This window comes from Lynx rufus, unplaced genomic scaffold, assembly GCF_022079265.1.
Source record: "Lynx rufus isolate CCGP_SWC_20201006 ecotype Redwood Valley unplaced genomic scaffold, mLynRuf1.p SCAF_7, whole genome shotgun sequence".
NCBI classification, from domain to species: Eukaryota; Metazoa; Chordata; class Mammalia; order Carnivora; family Felidae; genus Lynx; species Lynx rufus.
The window spans coordinates 105,323,019-105,335,361 of NW_025814889.1; the positions used below are offsets into that span (position 1 = coordinate 105,323,019).

At 34.3% G+C, this 12,343-nt stretch overlaps 1 protein-coding gene across 2 annotated transcripts in view; it reads left to right on the forward strand.

The window, feature by feature from the left end:
* Positions 1-12,343, forward strand: part of METTL25 (methyltransferase like 25) — a 153,653-nt gene that overhangs the window by 42,631 nt on the left and 98,679 nt on the right. For both annotated transcript variants that reach the window (XM_047065978.1, XM_047065977.1), the window contains exons 4-5: positions 3,152-3,748; positions 6,138-6,285. In XM_047065978.1, the coding sequence (XP_046921934.1) occupies positions 3,152-3,748; positions 6,138-6,285 (745 nt within the window). The remainder of the gene's footprint in view (positions 1-3,151; positions 3,749-6,137; positions 6,286-12,343) is intronic.

A 12,343-nucleotide genomic window follows, 5' to 3' on the forward strand; every position in this document is an offset into this window, starting at 1 on the left:
ACAGATTTTCTAGGAAAATTTGCCCATTACTGAAAAGGTTTTTAGATGTTCTGTTGTGAACACATGATTCTTAGACTTTCTAGAGCCATCTTACAACCAGAGGAATTACAAATATCTTGATTCACAAGTGGAATTGGCCATAAACAGATTAAGGAGCAAACTCAATTATCTCTTGTTAAGAAAACATCTACATTGGTAGGAACAAATGTGCTGATGCTAGCAACAACTCACTGTTTGCTAACTTTAAGCTTGTCATCAGCATCAGTGTGCTTCATGGAAGGAAAGGAATGGAGAGCTTCGCTTTCACTGGAGATTCAGATATGGAGAAACTAATAGAGTTTCTACTGCATAGCCCTTATATTTATGATATGTATTGTATCTTTAGTTAGGTTGTAATTCCTTAAGATCAAGATGTATAATGCTTATGTATTTCCCATAATATCTAGCCCAGAGATGAACATCAAAAGGGGTATAAGCTTATTTATGGGAATTATTTATTGGAGTGTTACATATGAGTAACTCATTGGAGTGTTCATTTGAATTGCAAGATCCTAAATTTTTTGAGGACTTAATTATTGGCATTACTTCAAGTATAAGAGTGTTTTCTTGAGTGACTTATACCAGGTTTTAACTGATTTTAGGATAGACATAATAAGAGTAGATATTTCTTAAGAGAGTATTCCTATAATTGTCCACTTATTTCTTATGAAATGACATGGCAGTACAATAATAATCTTGGTAATATTTCTCTTATTTTTAGCATTATTTAGGTATAATTTACATATTCACCAATTCTAGGTGTACATTTTGATTAATTTAGTAAGTGTCTGCAGTTGTGTAACCACCATCATAATAAAAAATATTTGTCACCATAAAAAGTTTCCTCATTCCCTTTCACAAAATATTTCTTTCTCCATTCTCAGGTAACTATTGAACTGCTTGTAGTTGTTTTTGTTTGTTTGTTTGTTTTGTTTTTCTTTTTTTAAGTAAATTCTACCCCCAATGTGGGGCCCAAATTCGTGGCCCCAAGATCAAGAGTCACCTGCTCTACCAACTGAGCAAGCTGAGCACCCCTGCTCTGCTGGTAGTATTGAATTTTCTAGAACATCGTGTAGATGGAATCAAATAGAATGAGAACTTGTTTTTGACTTGTTCCCTTTAGTTCACAGCTTTTAAGAGTCATCAATGTTGTATTTACTCTTGGTTTTTCCTTTATGCCATAGTATGAATATACTACAATTTGTTTTGCCATTTACAAGTTGATGGATATTTTAGATGTTACCATTTTTTTTTAGCTGCTATGAATATTCACATACAAGATTTTGTGTGGACATGTTTTCATTTGTCTTGGGCAAATAGCCTGGAATGGGATTTGTAGGTTGTAAGCTAAGTGTAAGTTTGAACTTTATAAGCTGCCAGTGTTTTCTAGAGTGCCTGTACCACTTGACATTTATGTGCATCTCGTTATGATTTTAGTTTGCATTTCCCTGATGACTAGTGATAGTAGGCATCTTTTCCTATTGGCCATTTGTATGTCTTCCTTAATGAAGTGTGCATTCAAATATTTAGCCAATTGTAAGTTGTTTGCTTGTCTTATTATTGAGTTGTAATATATATTTTTTATTTTATATTTATATTTATTTGTATTTATTATATATTTTAATTTTTATATATTTATATATTATTATTTATATTATATTTATTTGTATTTATTATATATTTTATATATTCTGGATACAAACAATTTGTCAAATATATATTTGCAAATATTTTTAACCATATTTTTAATAGCAAAATTTTTATTTTCATAAAGTCCATTTTTTCAATTAGTTCTTTTGTAGTTCATACTTTTTATGTCCTACATAAGAAAACTTTGCCAAGTGTCACAAAGATTTTCTCATGTTTTTTTCCAGAATCTAATAGTTTTTACTATCACATTTACATTTGTGATCCACTTTTTTTTTTAATGTTTATTTATTTTTGAGAGAGACAGAGCGTGAGCTGGGGAGGGGCAGAGAGAGACACAGAATCCGAAGCTGGCTCCAGGCTCCAAGCTGTCAGCAGGCCCAACAAGGGGCTTGGTCCCACAGACCATGAGATCATGACCTGAGCTAAAGTTGGATGCTTAACCGACTAAGCCACCCAGGTGCTCCTGATTTGTGATCCACTTTTAATTAATTTTTGTGTTTGCTGTGTGACAGGCATTTTTCCCCCAGACATACATCCATTATACCAGCACCATTTGTTGAAAACATTATCTTCTCTATTGAATTACCTTAGCCATTTTGTCAAAAATTAGTTGATTATGTAAGTGTGAGTCTATTTCTGTTTTTGATTACTATAGTGTTATATTATTTCCTGAATCAGGGTAATCTTCCAACCTTATTTTTTTTTTTTCAAAATTGTTTTGGTTATACTAGGTACTCTGCCTTTTCATATAAACTATAATATCAACTTGTGATTTTTTTTTTTTTTTAAGAAATCTGCTGGGATTTTGATTAGGATTTTTGTTGAATATGTAAGTCATTTTGGGGGAATTGACATCTTCATTTTGAGTCTGCCATTTCATGGACATTCATTTCATGAATGATATATCTTTATTTAGATCTTTCAATTTTTTTCTCTGCTTTTATAGTTTTCAGTGAATAGCTATTTCAGAACCTTTGTTAAATTTATTCCTAGATATTCTATTTTTATGCTATTTTAATTCAATTTGTTTTAAATTTTATTATCTAATTGTTCTTTGCTATTATATATGTTTTGATGGTTCATTATTAATTTCTAATGATCCTGTATCCAGATACATTGCTAAATTCACTTTCTAGTTTTGTTAGCTTTTTGTATATTCCTGTAGACCTTCTGTAGACAATCATGTCCTCTATGAAGAGTGACAGTTTTATTTCCCATTAGGTCTTTTACATCTTTTCCTTGACGTATTATACAACCTAGAACCTCTTTTAAAATGTTGAATAAAATTGACGAAAGTGGTTGGTTTTTAATAGGTATCAAAGAATTAAAATAAAAAATAAACATAACAGGTTGTATAAATTATACAACCATTTCTTTATTTGTTTTTAAAAAAGATATTGAGAATGTTTTCTATTCTTATCTGACTAAAATACTTCCTGTTCATTCTTTTTTCTTACTTTAGGTAATTGACCTGGGTTCTGGAAAAGGCTACCTAAGCTCTTTTTTGTCCTTGAAGTATGGCTTAAAAGTTTATGGAATTGATTCCTCAAATACCAATACTCATGGAGCTAAGGAGAGAAACAGGAAATTGAAGAAACATTGGAAAGTCTATCATACTCGGTCAAAATTAGATGGCAATGGACTGGCATTAAAAATGGCAAAAGAAAGGAAAGTGCAAGATGAAATTAAATATAAAGTAGATATTGAGGGAATATGTAACAATAGTCCTGCAAATCAAGGAAAGATGTCTACCTCGGATTTTTTGCCAGATTTTTCGGATTCTGTAATTTCTAACATTAGAACACAAATGGAAAACCTACATGTGTATTCACATCGAGAAGAAAATTTGTGTTTTGAAAATGCCTTTTCTCTTATAGACCTTTTGCCTATTAATGCTGTAGAACCTACTTCATTGCAAACATCTAAGAGAAATATGTCTGAAGCAAATAAAGAGAGAAGAAAAATGATATCAAAGTCAAATGAATCAAATATATACTCACCTTTAACATCTTTTATCACTGCTGATTCAGAACTGCATGATATTATTAAAGACCTGGAGGTGATTTCACTTTTGAATTCCTTAATTTAATTTACAAAAATACTCTTAAGACATAGAGTTAAATTTTAATAGTAGCTTAACCTACATATCTTATTTGATTACATCAATCTAAAGGACCAAGAAAATAAAATTATATGCAGTTTTTCATGATTCCTATAGCTGTAAAATCTGCCAAGAGTATAAAATCTGACAATCAGACAATTAACAGTTTTCCAGAATAGAGTGCCCTTCACTCATTTCAAGCCTTCTAAATCAAACAGAAGTACTAGCACAAAAGCTAGCAAGATAAGTTTTATTATGCAATGTAGGGATTTTCAAAATTCCAGCCCAAGAAAACTTAACATTTTAATTTAAATTTGCAGTAAAAGGGTAGCTAGGGCAATATTATGTTTAACATTAACCTTGGTAACCAAATAATGCAATTTTCTTGAGCAAGAGTAGCTTGAGTATTTTTTAAATGAATTGAACTTTTTCTAAACTATAATTCAGATCATGTAATTGAGAGACAAAATATCTTAATCAAAGGCAGTATTGCATGTTAAGTAGAGGAGATTCTAGAAATCATTTGGCCTCATTATCTTAAAAAACAATGTAGCTTTTGAAGTTGTAATACTCTATTCTTACTAAATTTTTCAGAAATTCTTCCCTAAAGAAATGAATAAACAAAAGATAGTAGAGTTCCTTGTAAATTTCAATTCCTGTTTGGTAACTGACGAGTATTTTTATTTAATCCTTGTTTGGTAGTCAACCAGTGTTTTGCCCTTTTAGACTGAGGAATTTTTTTTCCTGAACATTTGTATTTCACTAGATAAGGGAAACTGGTTAGTTCTCATTAATTGTTTTACCTACATATGAAATCAGTAATTAAGTTATACCTTAACTTTCTCTTAGGGATAAACAACCCCAATTACTTTAACTAACTTCTAAATACATAAATTTTAGTGCTTATTATCATATGTTTATATTTTTCAAAATCTTGTTGAAAGTGTATGATCAAAGCTATATGCAAACTATTACAAGAATCTGTCTAATATAAGATGTACTGGGAGAATATTTCTTGAGTCCTACAGTGAATTAACATAATAACCCAAATTAATTAATACCTCCCCTCTCCTCTTTATAACAACATATATAATATTTAAATATTTTATCATTAGGATAAAATAGTGATTGCATATTTTTGTCTGCCACTTGATAATATTATTAACTAATATCATATGATGACTATAGTAAAGAATGAAGTTAAATGTTCTTGTATTATCTTTAGGCAGAACTAAGCTAAGTTTAGAGAGAGTGATTTAGGGGCACCTGGGTGGCTCAGTCAGTTAACTGTCAGACTTCGGCTAATGTCATGATCTCACCGTTTGTGAGTTTGAGCCCCACGTAGGGCTCTGTGCTGACAGCTCAGAGCCCAGAGTCTGCTTCAGATTCTGTGTCTCCCTCTCTCTCTGTTTCACTCACGCTGTATCTCTCTCTCTCAAAAATGAATAAACATTAAAAAAAATGTTTTTAAAGAGAGAGATTTATACCTCTCTTACACATATATCATGATGATGATAAGAATAGAAAGCACTTACTGAATTTTATTGTGTGCTAGAGATTGTACTATGTCATTTTACCAGTATTAACTTATTTAAGTTTTATCCACTGAGGTAGGGACTATTATTATACTCATTTTACAGATGAGGAAGTTAGAACAAACTTGGTATAATGATTAAGCTCTGTGAATATATGTGTTTGTTCCCATTCTGTATGTGTGTACGTTTAAATTAGGCTTTGGGCAATTAGAAGAAACATTTCATAGGAGAACTGTTACATAAAATTCATGTTATAACATTAATTTAAAACAAAAATTTTCTATTGAGTTTAATATTGCCACATTTTATGCAATGAATATACTTCTTTGGTGTTGGAGTAGAATTGCCAACTTAACACACTTATTCTTAATGACAACGTTTTGAAAGTTTTGATAGGCAGTTTGTACAGAAGTGAATAAAAAAACTGACTAAAAGGTGTAAATGTGTCTCAAATCACAAGTTTGTCCTAGTAATAGATGCTACATTTGACTGGCCAGCCTTTAATTTGGCTAATAGTTAAGCAAACAGTAGTTGTAAAAGAGATCAGAGAAAATTCAAACAGATAAGTAATCAAAACCACTAGAAAGTCAACTCAAAAGTATGTTAGTTGTGATGAAAGATCTTACACACTTTGCCTATAAAGGAAATAATTATTCATAATGAAAAAAAAAAACATAGAATACTTTCTAGGTAGAATTTGATCATTTTTAAAAGCTCCATATAGTCTAACGAACATTTAAAATCTTCACCTGAAATGTTTTTTTAGCCCTCCTCTTAATGCCAAAATTTATTTTTTCTTCTCATTGTTAAAGGATTGTTTGATGGTAGGCCTCCATACTTGCGGTGATCTTGCTCCAAATACCCTGCGAATATTTACTTCCCAGCCTGAAATCAAGGGAGTTTGCAGTGTGGGTTGTTGCTATCACCTCTTATCTGAAGAATTTGAAAACCTGCACAAAGGTACAAAGTTTTCCATGTCTCATAGTTCTCTTTATTTGAGCATAATGGCTACTTTGTATCTCTCCTTTTTATTGTTGACAGTAACATTTGAATTAACATTTGAGCATATCTGATTTCCTTGCAATTTTAATGTTACCGCAGAAGAAATTTGATGTCCAACACCTCATGTAATATTATAGGATTTTTTTTTGTTCATAAAATGGTCTTAATGAGTGCTAAAAACTGTAAATATTTAAAAATTTTATGTGGTAAATTTTACAGAACTTCTGTTTAAAAATACTTGTAATATATAGATTTGCTTAAATAGTAAAGCTGAGTTATTTTGAGGTGAATGTACTGTGGCAAAGTTTGCTTTCATTTCCAAAGCCTCTGTTTTGTAAAGAATATTGATAATTTTTTGAAGAAAGTTCTTTACTGTATTTTGAAGAGTCAACATACTCTGGTTTTAAAAATCTGCATAACTGCTGCTCTGGGAAACAGTGTGGAAGTTCCTCCAAAAATTAAAAATAGAACTACCCTATGACCCAGCAGTAGCACTGCTAGAAATTTACCCAAGGGATACAGGAGTGCTGATGTACAGGGGCACATGTACCCCAATGTTTATAGCAGCACTTTCAACAATAGCCAAATTATGGAAAGAGCCTAAATGTCCATCAACTGACCAATGGAGAAAGAAGATGTGGTTTATATATACAATGAAATACTACTTGGCACTGAGAAAGAATGAAATGTGGCCTTTTGCAGCAACGTGGATGGAACCTGGAGGGTATTATGCTAAGAGAAATAAGTCAGTCAGAGAAAGACAGATACCATATGGTTTCACTCTTATGTGGATCCTGAGAAACTTAACAGAAGACCAGGGGGGAGGGAAAAGGGGGGAAAAAGTTACAGAGAGGGAGGGAGGCAAACCATAAGAGACTCTTAAGTACTGAGAACAAACTGAGGGTTGATGGGGGGTGGGAGGCAGGGGAAGGGGGGTGATGAGTATTGAGGAGGACACCTTTTGGGATGAGCACTGGGCGTTGTATGGAAGCCAATTTGACAATATATTTAATATAAAAATAAATAAATCAAAAAAATAAAATAAAAATGATTAAAGGTAAACAAAAATAAAATAAAAGTCTGCATAACTGTGCAGTTGCATCAAAACAATATTCAGAGTGCTATCTGGACTGAGAAGGTACCTGAGGAACAAGGTAGAGTATTGTGGGAGGACTTGCATCCCCTGGCCTTTCCAGAGCAGCTCCTGAAATTCCTCTGTTTCATCCACTTGATACGTTATATCTCTCCATAAGGTATGGTTTCAAAACCTCTGGTTCAGATTAGGTGGTTATTCAGTCTATTAACATTAAGCAGCTCTCTTTTCTATTAGTATAATGAAGTCTTTATCAACATCTAGCACCCACTTGCTAAGAATTTTTAGGTCAAGAATATGTGTGCATATGGATGGGATTTATGCTTTTCTCAGTTTTAAAACCCAGGTAAATATGAAGTTTTGATTGTTTTCATTTAGTCATGTTCAAGAGGTAAAAAAATTATGATTGTATAATTCTACTGAAATTTGACTGGGTGACATAGAGGTCATCCTTAAAACTGACAAAAATTTTTATGAAATAAAAGTTAATAGAATTTGAATTCTTTTATGTGTTTTCAAAACTCTCTTTTGGGAAAGGTGCACACAAGTAAGGTTGTAAATACGTAGACATATACAGAGTGAGAGAAAGCAAATTGGCAAAAAGTTAACAACAGTTTGATTTAGATGGAGCATATATATATATTTGTTATGCCATTATTTCCAACTTTTCTCTGAGTACAAAAATTTTCAACATAAAAATTGGGAGGGAAGTGAACCTAAAACTAGAAAAGTGTTTATACCAAACTATATACCCATATATTTACATTATTTTAGTCTTTTTATTCATCTTCCCTAGAAGAAATGAAGAATGTTACCTTTAATACAATCAGAGTCTTAACAGCTTTTAAAATATTAAATGAGTAATGTTTTCCTGCATCAGCAATAGTGTAAGGTTCTATGTAGGGAGGAGGTTTGATTCTTAATTCAAGAGCTTCCTCTTCTGAGGGTACAGTGAAATGGAGTTTCTTTAATAATCAGCTCCTTTTGCGGGAAGGTGTGGATGCTCCATGTGTCCTTTAATTCAGAGATGCTGTCCTGCAACATAAGATCTTTCATTTCAGGGGCGCCTGGGTGGCTCAGTCGGTTGAGCGTCTGACTTCAGCTCAGGTCATGATCTCACAGCTTGTGAGTTCAAGCCCCGCGTCAGGCTCTGTGCTGACAGCTCAGAGCCTGGAGTCTGCTTCGGATTCTGTGTCTCCCTCTCTCTGCCCCTCTGCCACTCATGCTCCATCGGCTGAGTGTCTGACTTCAGCTCAGGTCATGATCTCACAGCTTGTGAGTTCAAGCCCCGCGTCAGGCTCTGTGCTGACAGCTCAGAGCTGCTGCCTGCTTCCGATCCTGTGCCTTCTTCTCTCTCTGACCTTTCCCCACTCCCACTTTGTCTCACTCTATGTCTCTCAAAAATAAATGTAAAAAAAAAAAAAAAAAAGGTTCTTCATTTCAGCTGCCTTCTTGCTTCTTTCATTTTATGGTCATCATGCCCTCAGAGATGCCTTCCCTTTCCTAAGGACCCCTCTCTCCTCTTGAGGCAGTGCCATCTTAGGACTGCCGTCTGTGGTCCTGCTGGACCTTTGCAGCCATTGCTGTGTATAATCAGGTCTCAGACCTGATCTCAGTACTTCCCACCACCGTCGAGATCCTCTTTTTCAGCTTTGTTTTGTATTCTCTGTCACACCCATTTTCCCACACCTGATTCTCCCTCTGGAGTGATCGCCTTAGCTGGTTCTGTCACTTTGGGATGTTTATTTACTAACCCACAATTGAATCAAAATTTGTAGTTTAGTTGTGGCTGTATTTCATACTGGTAGGAGATAATATGATTGAATAAATGTTTCTTGGCCAGCTACTGTCTTCAAGGCATGGTACTTGGCACTTCATGTACAATAAAGAGAGATGAGGGAGGGGCTCATAAAAGTACTTTGGGAAAGAAGTAAAAGACTCAAATAATGACAGGCAGAGTTCAGTGTAGTTCAACATTCATCAAATGCCCCCTATGTTCCATACTGTGCTAAGCAGTGATGATATTAAAATGTAAGAGATAGCATCTTCACCCTCAAGGGATTTAAAAAAAAAAAAAAAAAAAGCCCTTAATCCTAGGAACAAGATAGTCCCTGTTAGTAACTTCGTTTGTAAAAAATCATTTAGAATTTAGAATACGAAGTTCCAATAATATAGAAAGATTTTTAAAATGAAAATAAAAGTTTCCCCACCCATATTTTTGGTTTCTTGTGTGTTTTTCCAGGAAAGAAAATGTATACATATATGTGCACACTCTATATTCTTATGTTTTAGGGAACCAAAAGATTAACAGTTTATTACCTTATTTTTTTCACTTCACATATTATGATGATCTTTCTATATCAGCACATAGGATGTTGCCTTATTCTTTTTAATGATTCCAAGGTATTTCATATGCTATTTTTTTTTATTCAGTCTTAAATAGTTATATTTTCTTAAAATAGTGGTACTTTTCTTTCAGCAAACCAAAATTTAATGAACAGTTGGTCGGGTCAATGTAAAGTTTGGAGAACACAAAATATGGCACCAGTGTTTCTATTTTCTGATCCTCAAACATTAGTTTCAAAGGAATGTAGTAAGTACTGTAAGACAGAATATTACACCTGTGTTTTATAGCAGAATAACATGTAGCCCAGTCTTTGAGGGAGGGATGGGAGCTGATGTTGAGTTCCCAGGGTGGCAATACCCACTGTGTCTTAAAAGGTCAGCAGGAGTTAATCAGACAAAGAAGTGGAAAAGGTATTGCAGGCAGTAAACAAAGTCATGGGGTGGTAAGTGTTCAAAATCGTTTCATTCTCTTTGCCTTTCATAGTTACTGTTTCTCTTTGTCTTTTCTCCCATCCTGTTTTTCCTTGTGTCTTTCTCAGAGGCAGTGATAATGGTAATCCTAATGATCATTTCAGTGGATAGAAAAGTAGTTTTTAGACTGAATGAGACCTCTGTTTTCTCATTTCAGTTTACCCACAAATCATTTCCCCAGAATCTCTCCTTGGTTCTCTTAGTTTATTTATTTAATACTTAGCCATTCATAAAATAATCTTTGGATCTTCTGCGAAGATTAAACTAAACACCTACAAATTTTCACACTCTGGAAATGGAAGTCTCTCAGTTAACAGATCTCAAGCATTGCTCTTGGGTCCTTTCCTTCTCTAGAGTGGAAGTTGCCATTGTTCACTGAGTTGATATGACATTTTTGGCCCCAGGATTTAGACAAGAAAAAAATGTTGGGAAGGTTTGTTACAGCTGTGTCCAGCAGCTACAGACTTATTTTTCCCTCCTATAGGCAGAGTCAATTCTGGGAAAGGCCTTCCTATCAAAACTATCTTAGCTGAGATTATCAGGCAAAGAATACTAGGCTTAAGCGGGAAAAGCTAATAGTATTTTAGTGCTGCTTGCATTTCTTATGCATACCTGAAACAAAGTTGGGAGTTTTACTTGTCAGGAAAGCGAAGAATAGGCAGAAAACAACAGGACTGAGTGATATGAAGGAAGCAGGTGGAGATGTATTACAACATGAGTACCTTCAAATGTTTTGGAGGTCAAGGAAAGCGGTGGAAAGCCAAAAGATAGGAGAAAAATGTAGAAAAATAAGTCATAGAGGAGTAACAAAGGCAACCCAATCCTATTTACGTTGCAGTTTTGCCGAGCTTTGGACTGACACATTTTCTCATCTCAAAAGCCAGATGGCAAAGGTAACTTATTCCTTCTCTCTTTCCCACACCCTTGTCTCCTTTTTCTTGCCCTATCTTGGCTGTAGTGAAAGAAAGAAGAGATGAACCGTCTCCTGCAAGGTTTATAATAGTGTTTCTTAATTCTGGCTGCCCAGCTGGATCAAGTATGATGCTTTCAGTATATAGATGCGAGGGACCTGTTTCTGACTTGCTGAATTATAATCTCCAGGAATGGCACTTGAATGTAAATGTTTTTAAGAAGCTCTATAGGTAATTCTGATGAACAGCATGTTTGAAAAACAAGATATTTATTATGGTTCTGTAGGAGACATACAGAATTCTAAAAGATGGTTTGTGGAAATCTATTCAAGATTATTTAGGGGCGCCTGGGTGGCTCAGTTGGTTAAGCACCTGACTTTGGCTCAAGTCATGATCTCACGGTTCGTGGGTTCAGACCCCAAATGTTATTCTGCTATAACATTGTCTCAGTGTGGAGCCTGCCTGGGACATGCATGTGTGTGTGTGTGCATGCTCTCTCTCTTGCACGCTCTCTGTCTCTCTGTCTCTCTCTCTCTTAAAAGAAATAAATAAACTTTAAAACAAAAGATTATTTACAGTTATTTTGACCTCTCCCATACACAGACTTAGAAACTCTGTTCACATGCAAATTTGCAGATCCAAACCAAAGGCTGACCCCAAAAGGGCCCAGGAGGGCATATCAAAGTCCAGGGTGCAGAGTGCTGGACTAATTAACCCATAAAAGGTCCTTGAAGTACAGAGCTTAGACTAAAACCTGGGGAAACCAAATATAGAGGGCAGGATACCATGTAATAAATCCTGCCCTCTATATTTGGTTTCCCCAGGTTTTAGTCTAGAAATGAGTTCTAGTCTAGGCTAGAACTCTTTAGTTCTAGTCTAGGCTAGAAATGAGACAAAATCAAGGGGAAAAATATAGGACAAGCAAAGGAACATGCAAGATAATTATGAATACTACTAAAATTCTGATAGCTTAACTTGGTTGATGAGCAGGTGTGTGTGTGTGTGTGTCTGTGTGTGTGTGTATGTGAAGGCAGACAACAGCAAACAGTTTATTATGGACTATATAGCAGTAACTATTTGGATAGATAGAATATGGATATAGTCTTATTTTGTATATACAATATATGCTATATCGTTCTTGTATTCTTTACTAAAATGGGAATCCACCACTGTACAGTTCGATAAGTACATTAAA